Raw genomic sequence first — 16,897 nt, 5'->3', positions numbered from 1 at the left:
ACACTGTACCGATGCTTGTATCACGATACCACGTGATTGATGACGTATTAAGCTTCGAACGTCATACAGTATCGGAAAGTCGAGACAGCTGGTTTGAAAATATTGGCGCTTCACCTGATGCATAAAGGAAAATGCATTTAATCATGTTTTATTGATGGGGTCTCAGGGACCCCGAACAGAACATAAGGGTTAAACAGCTCATCCAAAATATTTTTTTTAACTCCTCACGTCAGTTATGATCACATCATTGTATATTTTATATTATTGATCAATATGTGAATCCATTGACCAGGTTACACATGACACAAGTCTCATAGTCACAAATTAATTTAGATGAGATTACATCAGATTAGATAGAACTGATTCAAGACACGAGTATTGAGTTCAGAAGTCTGTATGTCACGGACTTCTGAAGCTTTGGTCATGTGCTTTTTCAAACAGTGGATCTGCTCTGCGATGATTTAGATAAGGTGGAGAAAACAAGTCTGACCACCAGATGTCGCTAATGCTCACTATGTTAAAAGCTTCGAGTAATGAACCATTTTTCGGCACAATTTGATGAAAGCCTCAAATGCTTCAGAAAGCCTCGGTTTCCCATCACTACTGAACTCCGTTACTGACAATCATCATTTTGGCTGTGTGAGATTCTCCAGCTTTGTTGTTGTTGAGCAACTGAAGTGTGAGCTGTTAAATCTCCACCCTCTTTTGGAAAGCAGGGAGAGAGCGTAGCTCATTAGCATTTAAAGGGACACACACAGAAATGCATTGTTTACCCAAATAGGGGCAAATTTGACAAACTATAATAAATTATCTGTGGGGTATTTTGAGCTGAAACTTCACAGACACATTCTGGGGACACCAGAGACTTATATTACATCTTGTGAAAAGCTGGGCATAATATAGGTCTCCTTTAACAATAATGGCTATGTTTATGTAACTGGGTAATCAGTCTTACTTTTCAGTATCAAATTAAACCAATCTACATTTTAATGTAACTGACGTTAAAAAGTTATGAACAGTCTTAAAGATAAAAAAATAAGACTAGTCTTACTAGTTTATGCAACAGGCCTACTACCTTCTACCGAAAGGATGCAACCAAATGAATTTGCTTAATAAAATAGTATTTGCATGAAAATTTGTATTAATATAGTAACAGTAATAACTTAAATAGACTTAACCAAGCCATCACTGCTAAAACTATCACTGCAACTCAGCTGTATATAGAAGGTTGTACCAAACAGTATCCTGCAGTAATAATATTCTTTATTACTTAAAGGTGCCGTAGAACACATTTTCACAAGATGTAATATAAGTCTAAGGTGTCCCCTGAATGTGTCTGTGAAGTTTCAGCTCAAAATACCCCATAGATTTTTTTTTTATCATTTTTTTAACTGCCTATTTTGGGGCATCATTAAATATGCGCCGATTCCGCTTTAACCACATTTAACAGTACATTAGCAACATGCTAACGAAACATTTAGAAAGACAATTTACAAATATCACTAAAAATATCATGATATCATGGATCATGTCAGTTATTATTGCTCCATCTGCCATTTTTCGCTATTGTCCTTGCTTGCTTACCTAGTCTGATGATTCAGCTGTGCACAGCTCCAGACGTTAATACTGCCTGCCCTTGTGTAATGCCTTGAACATGGGCTGGCATATGCAAATTTGGGGATGTACATATTAATGATCCCAACTGTTACGTTACAGTCCGTGTTATGTTGAGATTTGCCTGTTCTTCGGAGGTCTTTTAAATAATGAGATTTATATAAGAAGGAGGAAACGATGGTGTTTGAGACTCACTGTATGTCATTTCCATGTACTGAACTCTTCAACTATGCCAAGGTAAATTTAATTTTCCATTCTACGGCACCTTTAAATATATTATATAAATATTCCTAATATATAATATAAGCAGATTTTCTTTGGGCTGCTCATAATCAATTTTCTTTATGGTATGCAAAGAGTCTGCACAGAAGCAGCGCAGGAATGATGCTCTTGACTCGTCCTCTAATCTCTTTGCATTAGCCACAGCGCTTAAACTGAGCAGCTAGCTAACAGCAACAAACAGCAGCCGAGACGTAAGTCTGGAGCTTTCGTCAAACGCAAACTCAATAACCAGGGCTAAAATGGCCTCTTTAGGAGAACCTGTGCGTCTGGAAAGAGGTAAGCCGCTCACTGAAACAGTTTCTGTTGAATGTAATGCTTAGGAGGTTGTGTAAATCACGCTTTTTGCTCTTAACACCCCGCTGTCACTTCTTGAGGATGGATTAGTGGACGACAGCGCGCTAGCTCCCATTCATTGTATAAAATCATTCATAATATTCAATAAACACCACGACGTCAAGGAAAACATATAAAATGTGAAGTATGAACATTTGTTTCTGTCGTTAAAGTGCGTGTTTACGATCATTGAAAGCAAAACACGAGGCTAGCTGTCAGAGGCACTAATCTTTTGTTAGCATGGTCTCTCCAGGTCAGCGTTTAGTATTAGAGATCAGTGCTTTTGATTGTTTCCTGGTGCTTTAGTACAGTCATCCAGGGACATCCTTGTAGACTGCATCTTATTTGTAGTCCAGCTGACAGTTTAAAGGGCAAATTGTGAAGAGTGAACGTAGGCTAGTAGCCAACTTGGTGATTAGCAAAAGCGCTGATTTATGATGATAATCAGAGGTCTATTGTTATTTTGATATTCTTATCTGTGTCTGTCACAACAAAGTTAGTTGTTGGCACATTTATTGTTAGTTCTGTGGCTGAAGCTGAGAACTATGCAGTGTATTTAAAGATCTATTTCATTATGTTGTTTTTCAGAGTGATTAACAATGGATATTCCTTCTTAGCTGTAGAGAAGTTTAATAACAGTAACGTTACATGCAAAATACGCGTGTGTGTGTATATATATATATATATATATAATGTAAGAAAATAAATAAAATAATCAGGGCAAACGGTTATTTGTTTTTATGGAAAGAAAAGTAACCTTTTGAAAGATTTACTTGAGCATTTAATGTTATTTATTAGGCATAGTTGTTTAGCCAAACACAACATCTCCAGATGGCTTGATGCAAATGTTTATCCATGGTCTTGGTCTTGCCCTCACTGCTTTGCATATGTTCTTCTACAGACATATCTCGTGCTATTGAGCTGCTGGACAAGCTCCAGAGAACAGGGGAAGTGCCTCCCCAGAAGCTGCAGGCACTGCAGAGAGTTTTGCAGAGTGAATTCTGCAATGCTGTACGGGAGGTAAGTGTGCCAGCCTCACATTCATGCATTCAAATGAAATGAAGTCCTTGTGTAATCTTGTAGCCCATGAGTGTAAAAAGTGGAGATTGTTTTGCCCTATACATCTGTGCAGAAATTTTTGTTACTGATCCTAGAAAATCTGGCTCATATTCAAACTAGGGATGTTAATTTACATACATTCCCATAATTGATTGTTGTTTAAATTAACAATCAATTAGTTGATTAATCGTTAACCTTTTACTGCTACTAAGTTATCATGTTACTTAACCACTTTTTTGGCAAACACAATATAGGCTAGGTGTCCTTTTAAAGCTTAGAAGCTTGGCTTTACAGTGAATATAGGGAATATGACCATCACTAAACAAGTGCTTTTAAATTTGCTGACATATTAGAAGTGCTCTTTTTTTTTTTTTATAGCGTGAAAAATAACGGCTTTACACGAAAATGTGATCTGTAAAATCATAGTAAATAATAGATAGACTTGTGTTATATATCATTGAAAAGGTCTCAACTAGCAGAATACAAGCATATGTTTCAGTTAGAGACCAAACCATACTAAGTATTTTTATTAAAGGGATAGTTCACCCAAAAATGAAAATTTGATGTTTATCTGCTTACCCCCAGGGCATCCAAGATGTAGGTGACTTTGTTTCTTCAGTATTCAGTTCTTCAGATTATTTTTAACTCCAACCGTTGCGGTCTGTCAGTCGTATAATGCGTGTCAATGGTAACACAATCTATAAGAGTAAAAAAAAACATGCACAGACAAATCCGAATTAAACCCTGCGGCTCGTGACGACACATTGATGTCCTAAGACACGAAACGATCGGTTTGTGTGAGAAACCGAACAGTATTTATATCATTTTTTTTTTACCTCTAATACACCACTATGTCCAACTGCCTTGAGCGTGCGCACGGCATCCGGTGCATGAGGTGTGTACGCGACTACATCACCTACATCTTGAAAATCACAGCTGACACACAAGTAAACCGTATACACATGATGCTTTTGTGCCATGTTTTTGTTTGTAATTTCCCAAAACATTAGTAAACCATAGTAGATCACATAACTTTTATTTAGAGCAGGTGATCTCGAATGAGCCCAAACACAACATAAGACACTGCGTAGATCACGGTGACATGACATGCTGCTTGGCTATGCGCCATAGAATAGGAGCACATGGCTAAAACAGTGCTGGAAGATTATCAGTCATCAATCAGGATCTTATTACTTATTGTTTGTTCTATGTACTTTTATTGTGGCTTTTACACAAGTAGTTCTTATGTTCAGTAAAATCACTTATTTTTCGAAACACTTTTAGACATGTTAGTTTTGTTTAGAAATAAACGGCTAGCTTACCTAATCCATTGCATGGCTTAAACTACAGCGCACTCGCTTAATTTTTCCTTGTGTGTCTGCTACACGTGTTTTTTGCATGAGTCACACGCACCTCAAAACTACGCACTCTAATGATGACCTTGCTTTCATTTTTTAAATTAAATTATCTACAATTAATAGATTGTCAATTAATCGTTAACATCCCTAATTCAGACATTTGTTTTAAGTATATAATTCAAGTGTTATTGTAATTGAAATTTTAGGCCAACCCATTGGGTTGCCCATGATCATTTTTAAAATTGTGATATACCGTGGCACTTTGCTCAGTACTTTGTTTAGAGTTGGGACAGCAAGACTTGACTTTTTAATTTGTCACATTAAAGGGTTGGTTCACCCAAAAAGGAAAATTCTGTCATTAATTACTCAGCCTCATGTCGTTCCACACCCGTAAGACCTCCGTTCATCTTCGGAACATAAATTAAGATATTTTTGATAAAATCCGATGGCTCAGTGAGGCCTGCATCACCAGCAATAACAGTCCCTTTTTCAATGCCCAGAAAGCTACTAAAAACATATTTAAAACAGTACATGTGACTACAGTGGTTCAACCTTAATATTACAAAGTGACGAGAATACTTTTTGTGCACCAAAAATAAAAAAATAGCGACTTTATTCCACAATATCTAGTGATGGGCGATTTCAAAACACTACTTCATGAAGCTTCGAAGATAAACGAATCATTTGTTTCGAATAAGTGGTTCAGAGTGCCAAAATCACGTGATTTCAGTAAATGAAGCTCCGTACGGGTTTTAAAACTTCAATAGTTCACGTGACATTTTAGCAGTATGATACACGCTCCGAACCACTGATTTGAAACAAAAGATTCGTAAAGCTTCATGAAGCAGTCTTTTGAAAGTTCCCATCATTAGATATTGTTGAATAAAGTTGATTAAATATTGTTTTTGTTTTTTTGTTGTTGTTGTTGTTTTGTTTGTTTTTTGGCGCACAAAAAGTGTTCTCATTGCATTATAATATAAAGGTTGAATCACTGTTGTCACATGAACTGTTTTAAATATGTCTTTTGTAGCTTTCTGGGCATTGAAAAAGGGAGTGTTATTGCTGGCAATGCAGGCCTTACTGAGGCATCGGATTTTATCAAAAATATCTTTATTTGTGTTCCGAAGATAGACGAAGGTCTTACGGGTGTGGAACGACATGAGGGTGAGTAATTAATGGCATAGTTTTCATTTTTGGGTGAACTAAACCTTTAATGACACACATTCACTAAATGTGCATGTACACTACACACATTTATCTGTGAAATCTGCGTACAAACATTTTCACCTTTGACCAGTTTCACCTTGTACTAAAATTTATTGAGAAAATGTAGGAAAACTGAAACCACACGTGCAAAATCACATACTCTGGGTGGCCTTATATGTTAAAATGAAATTTTATGGATTTCATCATATACACTGAAAGAGTAAGGGAAGCTCTGACATAGCTCAAGCTATAACGTTTTTCTGTTACAACTCAGATATGCATGTGTACAGCTGACTAATGAGAGGTCTGTAATCTGGGTCTTTATTGTGTTTGAACTAGTTTTGAGGCAAGCGCATCTTTAGAAAGTGTCATGTTTGCTGAGAGTGACAAAAGGCTGTAAAGGAAATGTCGTGTGCAAAGCCCTTACACTATGTTCCAAATTATTATGCAAGTGACGTATCAGTGGGATTAATAAACATTCAAATTTTGTTTTTTCAAAGAAAGTGTTTTGTTTTTTTGTTTTTTGTTTTTTTTAGATAACTGGTATCAATCTCAGACAGGTTTGTTAAATAGTTTGCCAGGTCTACTTGGGTAAATGGAAAACCTTTTTAAAGAGGTTGTTCCACATTACCAAGAAAGTCACTGTTGGAGATTATCAAACTATCATAAGATTTGTGAGTAATTTACAGCACAAGAGAATTCGGTCCGATAAAGGCTTATTAAGGAAAGTTTCTGTCAAACAAGTTAATTGTATTAAAAGGGCAGCTATAAACAAGCCACTGTTGAGCAGCAAACAAGTATTTGAATCTGCTGGTGTCTCTGGAGTCTCAAGAATCTCTCCATGCAGGCTGGCAGTTGTGCGTAAAGTTGCATTTCAGCCACCTCTAACCACAACTGCCAGCCGCCTTAAGAGGTTTTGAGTCCTGTTTGCTGCTCAACAGTGGCTTTTTTTATAGCTGTCCTTTTAATACAATTTGTTTGACAGAAACTTTCCTTAATAAGCCTTTCTGACTGAGTTCTATTGTGCTGTAAATTGCTCACAAATCTTATAATTCGATAATTTCCATTGTTTTCACACAATATAAGTTGTTTCCATACCTTTTGCAAGACATTGCACCATTTCATGCCTTTCATCTTCAGACAGATCTTTCATCCTTCCCATATTGCATCAGAACTGTGACTTGCTTAATAATGTGGAACAACCTCTTTAAGTAGGGTTTCCATTTACCTAAGAAGACCTGGCAAACTATTTAACAAACCAGATTGATATTTGGGCTGCATGATATTGGAAAAAAACTGACATTGCGATATTTTGTTTTTCTGTGATTTTATATATATATATATATATATATGCGATATGAAAAAATAATTCACCAGATGACTTGCATAGCTCTATTTGGAAAGAATGAATCATTCTAGGATGTTTGGGGTGATTTAGGTGAGTGAAAAAGAATAAGAAAATGATGAACAAATTACAAGCATAGATAAATATAATAATATAACTTACAGGTAAGAAACGGTATTCAGGTACAGAAATTGAATAATCAAATGTGAAATAACATTGCATAGTCTCACTGTATAAATTAAACATAATTAATCTGTTAACTACAAAAGTGATTTTTCTCTTTGTCTTTTGTTGTTTAACATTCATGACACAGAAAGCGGTAGGTGCTTCTGTCACTTAAAGACCGAATGTGCGGCGCGGATACATAATACTGTTACACATCCAGTTTTCTTAATTGTTTCGCTCACCTAAGCCATAATCAATTGTTTACGAGGATAGTTGATCTTTAACAAACCTTTTGGCAATTTTTTGCATGTATGTGTCTGTTCAGGCACAAACAGATGCAGAAGAAAACGGCATTAGGTGTTCACGTGACTCTGCGCGGCTCTGTGTGTGTGCGTGCGAATGTGCGCACAGAAAACGGCCGTACGTTCAGAATTGAGGCGTCGTCGTGCGCTCAAATGGTTTAAAATCTCTTGAATGTTTAAACTGACAGGAGTCACAGGACCTAAAACCCGTTCAAATGATAAACTTTCATTGTATGATGGTCAAACTTTGCAGTTAATCAGAGAATCAAGTGTGTTTTGAACCGTGGTGTCCCTATGGCGATCCCTATACTAGACATTGCACATGCTGTGATGTGACTATTGCAGATGCGCACAGCGTGATTTCGATGCTAAAACAATATATGGTGCAGCCCTAATTGATATCAGCGATCTAAAAACAGATATGGTGAAATAAAACAAACACTTTCTTTGAAAAACTAAAATCTGAAAGTTTATTGTACTTAAAATCCCACTGATACGTCATTTATATATATGGAGGTGGTTTGGACATGTTTTATGCAAATGACTAACCTTGGGTATGTGGCCACTTATTTAGAATACTAGAACAATGTTCAGATCAAATTCATGTGCATATGAATGTGATGAACATGGTGCAGATGCTGGAAAAATAAAACGGCAAGGTTTGATGCAGGTACCAAAGAATGACATAGACAAGCAAATTAAAAAAAAAAAAAAAAAAAAAAAAAGTGTTTCATCCTCATCACCAACCCCTTTTTCGTGGCTAAGTACTCGGCTTATTTACTCAAGCAGTCGTCATGACTGAAAATGCTCTCATCACTAATGCATAATGTGCTGATTGGTGTAGTACATGGGTAGTTACTGTTAAGCAGAAGGACTGGATACTGGATATTGATTCTGATGTCCACAAATAGCATCCATCCATTTGTCTGTTTCAGACTGGGCATAAAACTAGTGTTCTGTTGCCCATGTAGTGATTCTAAGACTGTTGGCACTTCACTGGTCTCCTCCCTGCTGCTTGGTCATCTGTCGTGCTCACTGAAGACTCTGAAGTCTCAGCACAAGTGATGCTCGCAGCAGAGATGCTGTTCTATGCCTTGCGTGAGAGCCTAGAATAAAGCAGGGGGTTCTGAAGCAAAGATTTGTGGAAAGATTTGAAGAGGCTCTGTGAAAATCAGTTTATAAAGATAATCATACTCCTAATAGTGTCTAAGAGTCTAGGCACTCATCCTAAATGATTTTGTTCATTTATAAACTGTATTTTCCATTTTCAGCAACAATCTAAGAGTGACTTTAGTGTTCCCATTTCTGTGCGTGCTCCGAGATGGGGGCAGAACGCGAATAAACAAAGTAGCCTATATTGTGGGTTTTGAATACGCGCCTGAACGGTCAAATAGCCTATACGCAAAAATGTCGAAATGGTCTTGAATGAATTTTTTTTTTGTAGTTTTAATAAGGATTAGTCTATATTTAACGTATACAGCAGTGTTATTTTACATTTGATTATCCAATATCTGTTTGATCAATTTAATGCAAAAAATCTCTATCAGCCAATTAATGATGTAATGTGGATGACTAATTATTTATTACTAGTAAAAACCATTGTAATTTTTTTATAATTATAGTTTTATAAAATGGGTTCTAGCCCTTTTTATAGTCTCAACAGTGTTTTTTTTTTTTTTTTTTTTTTTTTCTCTCTCCTTACTGTTTAGTGTGTGTAAAAATGCATCATTAGTTCACTGAAAGTCAAGGAAAGTTTAACTTGCATCCGGGCCGTCACTTATCTGTAATAAACCCAGTCTCTGGATGGACATGTTTTGTGACTCCAAGGCCAGTTTTTCTCCAGAAATGCTTATTTAGGTTGTTGCATGTGATGGTGCTTGAGTTATGTGCTGTAAGCTTTGTAACACATGCATAGATTGGTTGATTAGTGACTTCATCTCTTAAACATTTACACTTTGCACTGAACCTCTGAATGCTTGCTTGATTCTCAGATAAACACACATGACTCGCAGTTGAATGCTGAGGCATGTGGGTGGAATAACAGGCCAGAATCGAAGATGGAATAGAGTTTTAACATGTGTTAAAGCATTAAGAGCAAGCCATGTAAAGAGATTGATTTGATACTGTATCCTCTTAATGGTGTGGCTTTCCAGTCACCGATTACAGTCGGTCTAATACACAGTTGCTCCGTTAATGGTGGCTGTCCACTGAAGATCTGATACAAACTAATGTGATGAATTTAAACTGCTTTTTAAGGGTGAATTACGATTCACAAGTAATTTAGTTTGTAACTAAACTGAGAAGGATCTGGGAAACTGCCTCAGGTTCTGGAAATCTGGCTCAAATTGTACGTCTGTGATCGTTTACCTGGTAGTTTATCAGAGTGAGTCCATAGAGGTTGTACTTAATACTGTATTTGTGAAATTCCAGCATTTTTCTGTGTCATTTTCAGGTATATGAGCATGTGTATGAGACAGTGGACATAAATAGCAGCCCGGAGGTGAGGGCAAATGCAACAGCAAAGGTAAGATGCTGTACCTCCTAATCGAACATTAAATCCACTCGTAACTATTTTTAGCATGATCATTGACAGGCAGTCAATCTCATTATCTGATTGGCTTGGTTGTAATGCTTTCTTTAACACCACACTGATGGCCTAAAACTATATGAGCAACTTATAAGAGCAACTACCATTTTCATTTTATACTGCTGTTCAAAAGTTTGGGATCGGTAAGATTTTTACTGTTTTTAAAAGATGTCTCTTGGACACACACACACACATACACACACACACAAAATGAATATTGTGAAATATTATTACAATTAAAAATAACTGTTATCTATTTTATATATTTTTTTAAAAATGTAATTTATTCCTGTAATGCTAAGCTGAATTTTCAGCATCATTACTCCAGTCATTTATTTGAAATAGAAAGCTTTTGTAACATTATATAATATTGTTCAAATGTTTGAGTTCTGTAAGAATTTTTTAGTTTTGAAAAGAAATTGAAGATTTTAATACTTTTATTCAGCAAGGATGCATTAAATTGATCAAAAGTGACAGTAAAGACATTTATGTTGTTACAAAAGATTCTATTTTTAAATAAATGCTGTTCTTTTGAAACTTTCTTTTTTGAACGGTATTGTATATATGTAATTTTATACAATATGTATATATACACTACCATTTAACTACAATGTTAAGATTTTTAAAAGTTTTTGAAACTACTCTCTCATTTTCACCAAGCCAGCCTTTGAACAGAAATACAGAAACTATTTTACATGTTTTCTATTAATATATTATTAATATTAATTCTCAGCAACAATATTACTTCACTCTTCAGTGTCACATGATCCTCCAGAAATCCTTATATAATTTTGTACTAAAGAAACATTTTTTATTATTATCAGTGTTAAAAAATGGCATATATATATATAATGTATGTATATAATATAATACACACACACATGATTTGCATATATTAAATTTGTTTGTGTAAATTCACACTTGTGCAAATTCTGTAAATGCTCTGTAAAAGTCTTCTGTAAAAGTGGTTGATTTACTGCCATCTTCACTTCGTTCCCAGGCTACAGTGGCTGCATTTGCAGCCAGTGAGGGTCATTCTCACCCCCGTGTGGTGGAGCTCCCAAAAACCGAGGAGGGACTGGGGTTTAACATCATGGGTGGGAAGGAACAAAACTCACCCATCTACATCTCCCGTATCATTCCTGGAGGCATCGCTGATCGGCACGGCGGCCTGAAGAGAGGAGACCAGCTGCTTTCCGTTAATGGAGTGGTACGTATATAGCTAATGCCTTGCAGACCCACATGATTCACAATAACACTTTAGCTTAACAGATAATTTGTTTTTTTTTGTTTTTTGGTAATTTTATTAAAGTCTGTTTAATAATAGATTCATTAAAGGGTTAGTTCACCCAAAAATGAAAATTCTGTCATTAATTACGCACCCTCATGTCATTCCAAACCCGTAAGACCTTTGTTCATCTTCAGAACACAAATTAAGATATTTTTTGATGAAATCCGAGAGGTTTTTTATCCTCCATTGAAAGCAACAAAATTACCACATTCAATGTCCAGAAAAGTAGTAAAAACATCATTAAAATAGTCCACATGACTGCAGTGGTTCAACCTTAACATTAAGAAGCGATGAGAATACTTTGTGTGCAAAAACAAAAATAACGACCTTATTCAACATATTCGTCTCTCCCTGTCATTCTGCTACACTATTTTCATTGCAGCGCTTCCAGGTTCTACGTCCAAACGACAGCTCAGTATTGGCTGAAGCTGTTCACGTGAGCAGCACAAGGCATGTATGTGATGCTGATGCAGGAGCTGGCCAATAATGAGCCGGCGTTCTGGCGTAAACATGGAAAGGCAGCACTGCGCCAACTGCATAACAGACTAACGGGGAAGAGGAAAAATTGTTGAATAAAGTCGTTTTTTTTGTTTGTTTTGCGCACAAAAAGTATTCTTTCCACTTCATAACATTAAGGTTGAACCACTGCAGTCGCGTTGACTATTTTAACGATGTTTTTACTAATTTCTGAACATTGAATGTGGTAAAAACATTGCAGTCTATCAGAGGTCAGACAGCTCTCAGATTTTATCTAAAATATTTTAATTTGTGTTCCGTAGATGAACGAAGGTCTTATGGTTGTGGAACGACATGAAGGTGAATAATTAATTAACAGAATTTTCATTTTTGGGTGAACTAACCATTTAGATAGCCTATATTATGTGAAAAGCCTCAAATTATGTTTACATGCATGGGAATGGTTGAGCTTCGCCAAACTGAAGTGTGATTTAATCCATGTACTTTCTGGATGAAGTCGAGCTATAATCACATTATCTTGGGGAAAAAAAAGACCGGTGCTATTTTAGGCATTTACGTGACATTTTAAAAAGATGAGTTATTTCTTGTCTTATTGAAATTGACCTTTTAAAGTGCATGTCTTTCAGAGTGTAGAAGGAGAACACCATGAGAAAGCTGTGGAGCTGTTGAAGGCTGCTCAGGGTACAGTGAAGCTGGTGGTACGGTACACCCCTAAGGTCCTGGAAGAGATGGAGTCACGCTTTGAGAAGCTGAGGTCTGCCAAACGCCGGCAACAGAACAATTTCCCCCAGTAGGGCGTCTTGCCTGTGCCCCCCAACCCAACCCGCCCCTCCCATCTCTCGCTCTCTCTCTCTCTGTCATTGTCTTTAATTCTTCTGCCATCTGTCTTCTTCGTTCACACTCACTCACCCCCTTTCTCCAGCCAGGGATTAGCCACATGTTTGGCACTCCTTTTTGTGAAATTTTCTAAATCCTCACCTCCTGAACAGTTTTTTAACAGTCTTTTCACATACTTCTTTCTCATAGCATGAACACTACCACATGGGCTCTGGATGTTGTCACGTAGACATCACATACATGCACTATTGGTGCATTACTAAGAATGTACTGTCATTTGGGATGTTGATTAGTCAGATATGCAAGGGGACCATTGCAATGTTCAAATCCTGAGGTGATCTGAATGAAATTTCAAAAAGTGCCTCGAGATTTAAAAAAAAAAAAAAAAAAATGTCTGCAGCCCTCTCAGTATGTCCCATCATAGGCTGTTTTATGGTCCAAGCTCAAAATGAGTGAACACTACCACCTTGTTAAAATGCTAAAGTGTAAAAGTTTTGAAAAGAACAGTGTATCATTGAGTAAAGGGTTTATGGTGTATTATTTTCCTATTTGCTTTTCTTACTGTTTGCCACAGGAAAAAAAATGAAAAGTTCACCAGAAATGTTAAAATCTCACTTTGAATCTCCGGAGCGTTAAATGGCAGAGCGGTGCCATGAGCATCCCATCAGAATTGCTGTTTGCTTCAAACACAAAATGTCAGCTGTAAATATACTCCAGTACGAAAAATGCCAGACTCATCCTACTTACTGACCCAAACTGATTGACTCTCACATCATGTTTACAGTACATGTCCAGCTGAGATTTTTTTTTATGTTTCTTCTTTTATGAATAGAAAAATGCTGTGAAAATTCAGTAATTGATATATCAGCTCTATTGAGTAAACAAATCCATTTTTATCAACAAAAATAGAGAAAATGAACCATTTGGGTTTGATTAGGCTCATTTTCTTGACATAAAACATGTTACATATGGTAATGATTATGCCATTTAAACAGTTTTGATTGAAAATATGTGAATGGAGTGTTTACAAATGATTCAAGCAAACAACAGTTCAGAGGGGATGTTTGTGGCACTGTTTGGGTGTTAGATAAATAGAAAATTAATTGAAAATAAAACATTTTTGTAGCATATGCCCCTTAAAACACAGAAACGCAATGAAGCAGTCACTAGCTCTTATTCTAGCTCACATTCCTGTTTTTATTTGTAAGATTTTAATTTAAAACCTTACAGCAGAAACACTAAGTTTAAAACTGTAGTGGGAGTTTTTTTTTTTTTTTTTTCTCTCTGGCTTTGTTGTATCGCCAGTTGTTTCATTACGCTTTCGGAATGTTAATGTGGCACTTGCCTTTCAGTCAGCTGTGGGTCCATATGTTACGCCCAGTACATGCTGATTATTACAAAGACCTGCATCATGTTTTAGAATCAATTCACTTAAATGGTTATATTAGCATATCATGAGGTAGCAAACAGCAATGAATGCATAAATGAATGTTAAAGAATGTCAAGCTTATTCACCATTCATTATATGAGAGACATGTCTAAATGAAGCTCAAGTGAAATTGAGTCAATCAACTGGTGCTGTCATTTGTGCTTGTCCTATATATATATATATATATATATAATTTTTTTTTTTTTTTTTTTTTTACCTGATCAGATCACCCATATCAATTTCAGACTTTATGGGGAAAGAGATGCAGATCTGGAGCTGAAATGTTTACGTTTTCTCAATTCTTCTCCAGATACCTCAGTGGCTAAATAAGCTATCCCATTACATTCACTACTTAAAGGGTTAGTTCACCCAAAAATGAAATTTCTGTCATTAATTACTCCCCCTTCATGTTGTTCCACACCTGTAAGACCTTTGTTCATCTTCAAAACACAAAAGATGTTTTTGATGAAATCCAAGAGTTTTTTTTTTATTTTTTATTTTTTATCTCACATAGAAAGCAATGAAATTACCACATTCAAGGTTCAAAAAAGTAGTAAAAACACCATTAAAATAGTCAACGTGACTACAGTGGTTCAACCTTAAGTGATGAGAATACTTTTTGTGCGACTTTTTTCAACTATTTCCTCTGCACCCTGTCATTCTCATATGCAGTTTACTTTGAAGACACATTGCAGAGCTTCAATGTTCTACGTCAGAACGCCGACTCTGTATTGGCCGGCTCCTGCGTCAGCATCACACACGCATCGTGGTGCTCACATGAACAGCATCGACCAATACTGAGCTGGTGTTCGGACGTAAACACGGAAGAGGTGCACTGTCAACTGCCAGGGTAAAGACAAAATTGTTGAATAAAGTAATTTGTTTTGTTTTTGCGCACAAATATTCTCATCGCTTTAACAGTAAGGTTGAACCACTGCAGTCATGTGGACTATTTTTACGATGTCTTTACTACTACTCTGGACCATGAATGTGGTAATTTCGCTTTCTTTGGGAGATAAAAAAAAAAAAAAAACCTCGGATTTCATCAAAAATATCTTAATTTGTATTCTGAGGATGAATGAAGGTCTTACGGGTTTGGAACGACATGAGGGTGAGTAATAAATGACAAATTTATTTTTGGGTGAACTAACTCTTTAAGCTTCAGCTCCATTTGTTCATGTTATAGCCAAATTAGGGATTTAATTGACAACATGTTCATGTTTTTGTTAAATCTTGATTCATGTCTTAAAGTAGCTTCACACTGCACTTTCTCTTTGTACTCATTTTCACATGTTAAAAAATGCAACACACTTGATGTATTTTTAACCTCAAATGCAGGTATTTTCAGCGTCTGACAAGCTTGGAAAAAAACAGTCTATTTTTCTCAGTCTCTCTCATAAAATATTTAACGTGTCTAATTATAGAGGCCCATGACTCACCCCGAGCTGTGAGATACGTAGGTGTTTTGGGGGTGAGAGATAAAAGGGAGGTCTGATGTCTTGCATGAAAGAATCATTTGTGTTATTGACAAAAAAGAAGCATCAAGAATCAAGCGATCCCTTTCTTTCTGTGGTGCATTATGTGCTCAGGTTGGTTCTTTCTACACTGTCATGAATTTTAAAGCATCATGTATCACAAGAGCAATAATAAGACATGATCCAATTCCTGTCATCATCTCAAACAGGTTACTCACTCCCCATTAATATTTGGGTTTGTCCACAGGGGGGGCTGACTAACTATTTTTTATAACCATTTTCTTTTGATATTTTATCCATTTTTGATAAACTGATTTTTCTCTTGAGATTTTTTTTTTTTTTTTTTTCCAGGAATGTTTTGTATTGATTTATCTTGGCCACATTCTCCCTGTGATTCAAGTAACAAGACCAAACTTGCATCCTTTCAGGGAGCTCTTCAGGTCAGCTAGGTTTTTTTGTTTTTTTTGTTTCTGTGACTGTTTTTGAGTACCTGTTTTATTGTATTTTTGACATTTCTGTCCTGCTGTATTGTTACATTAATGTGGATGTATAAAGACTGATCAAAGTGATTTTGTTTTGAGGATAAAGAGTTTAAATATACCGTGGGTTTAAATCTTTTGTGTATGTTTGCTGCTTTCTTTTTTACCTCTTTGCATGTGTGAAAGAGAAAATGGGGTGTTTGTTTTATTTTAAGAAAAAAAAAAAATAGGTGTTGTAATTTCATTCACAGGCAACTTAGCCAGACTATCACGCATTTACCTAAACACTAGAGGGCGCTGCAGGACAACAGTTATTATTGGTTGCTGATCTCAGGCTCTTTTTGCACTGAAAATCTTGATCAGAACGATAAATAATAATTGCAGCTTAATTGTTTCAAAACATTGATCAATTATTATAATGTTATATAAACCCCCAGTAACTGAAAACAAAGGTTAAAAAGAGCAAACAACATGGAATCACAACATAATACACATGAGTCTTGTGCCGTAAAGTGATGTCGCACAGTCACAGACCAATAAACACTCTCGAGGGATTTGTCAGCCCAGTTTAGTTTCTTGTCAACATTGTCATCGACCGTGTTCCGTCTGTCTCAGGTTGCATCGTTAAGACGGGGCCTGCACGTCACTAACACTGAAA

At 36.2% G+C, this 16,897-nt stretch overlaps 1 protein-coding gene across 2 annotated transcripts; it reads left to right on the top strand.

The window, feature by feature from the left end:
* The first annotated feature begins 2,014 nt into the window (after window positions 1–2,014).
* On the top strand, window positions 2,015–16,373 carry lin7c (lin-7 homolog C (C. elegans)). 2 transcript variants are annotated; one of them, XM_048184400.1, is made up of 6 exons: window positions 2,015–2,172; window positions 3,131–3,249; window positions 10,117–10,188; window positions 11,252–11,461; window positions 12,646–12,773; window positions 16,112–16,373. In XM_048184400.1, exons 1-6 carry the CDS (start codon window positions 2,136–2,138, stop codon window positions 16,125–16,127), a joined length of 582 nt encoding a protein of 193 aa, XP_048040357.1. In that variant the 5' UTR covers window positions 2,015–2,135; the 3' UTR covers window positions 16,128–16,373. The 2 variants fall into 2 exon arrangements, with proteins under 2 accessions (XP_048040357.1, XP_048040356.1); XM_048184399.1 differs by lacking the exon at window positions 16,112–16,373 and having other exon boundaries at window positions 12,646–14,424.
* The last annotated feature ends 524 nt before the right edge of the window (window positions 16,374–16,897 follow it).

This window comes from Megalobrama amblycephala, linkage group LG3 (genome assembly GCF_018812025.1).
Source record: "Megalobrama amblycephala isolate DHTTF-2021 linkage group LG3, ASM1881202v1, whole genome shotgun sequence".
Taxonomy (NCBI): Eukaryota; Metazoa; Chordata; class Actinopteri; order Cypriniformes; family Xenocyprididae; genus Megalobrama; species Megalobrama amblycephala.
This window is presented reverse-complemented; position numbering and strand designations above follow the sequence as displayed.

Coding starts and splice junctions, on each gene's coding strand:
- lin7c (XM_048184399.1), top strand. CDS start 2,136: ATGGCCTCTTTAGGAGAACCTGTGCGTCTGGAAAGAG. Junction 3,250..10,116: donor TCTGCAATGCTGTACGGGAG/GTAAGTGTGCCA, acceptor TGTCATTTTCAG/GTATATGAGCATGTGTATGA. Junction 11,462..12,645: donor TGCTTTCCGTTAATGGAGTG/GTACGTATATAG, acceptor CATGTCTTTCAG/AGTGTAGAAGGAGAACACCA.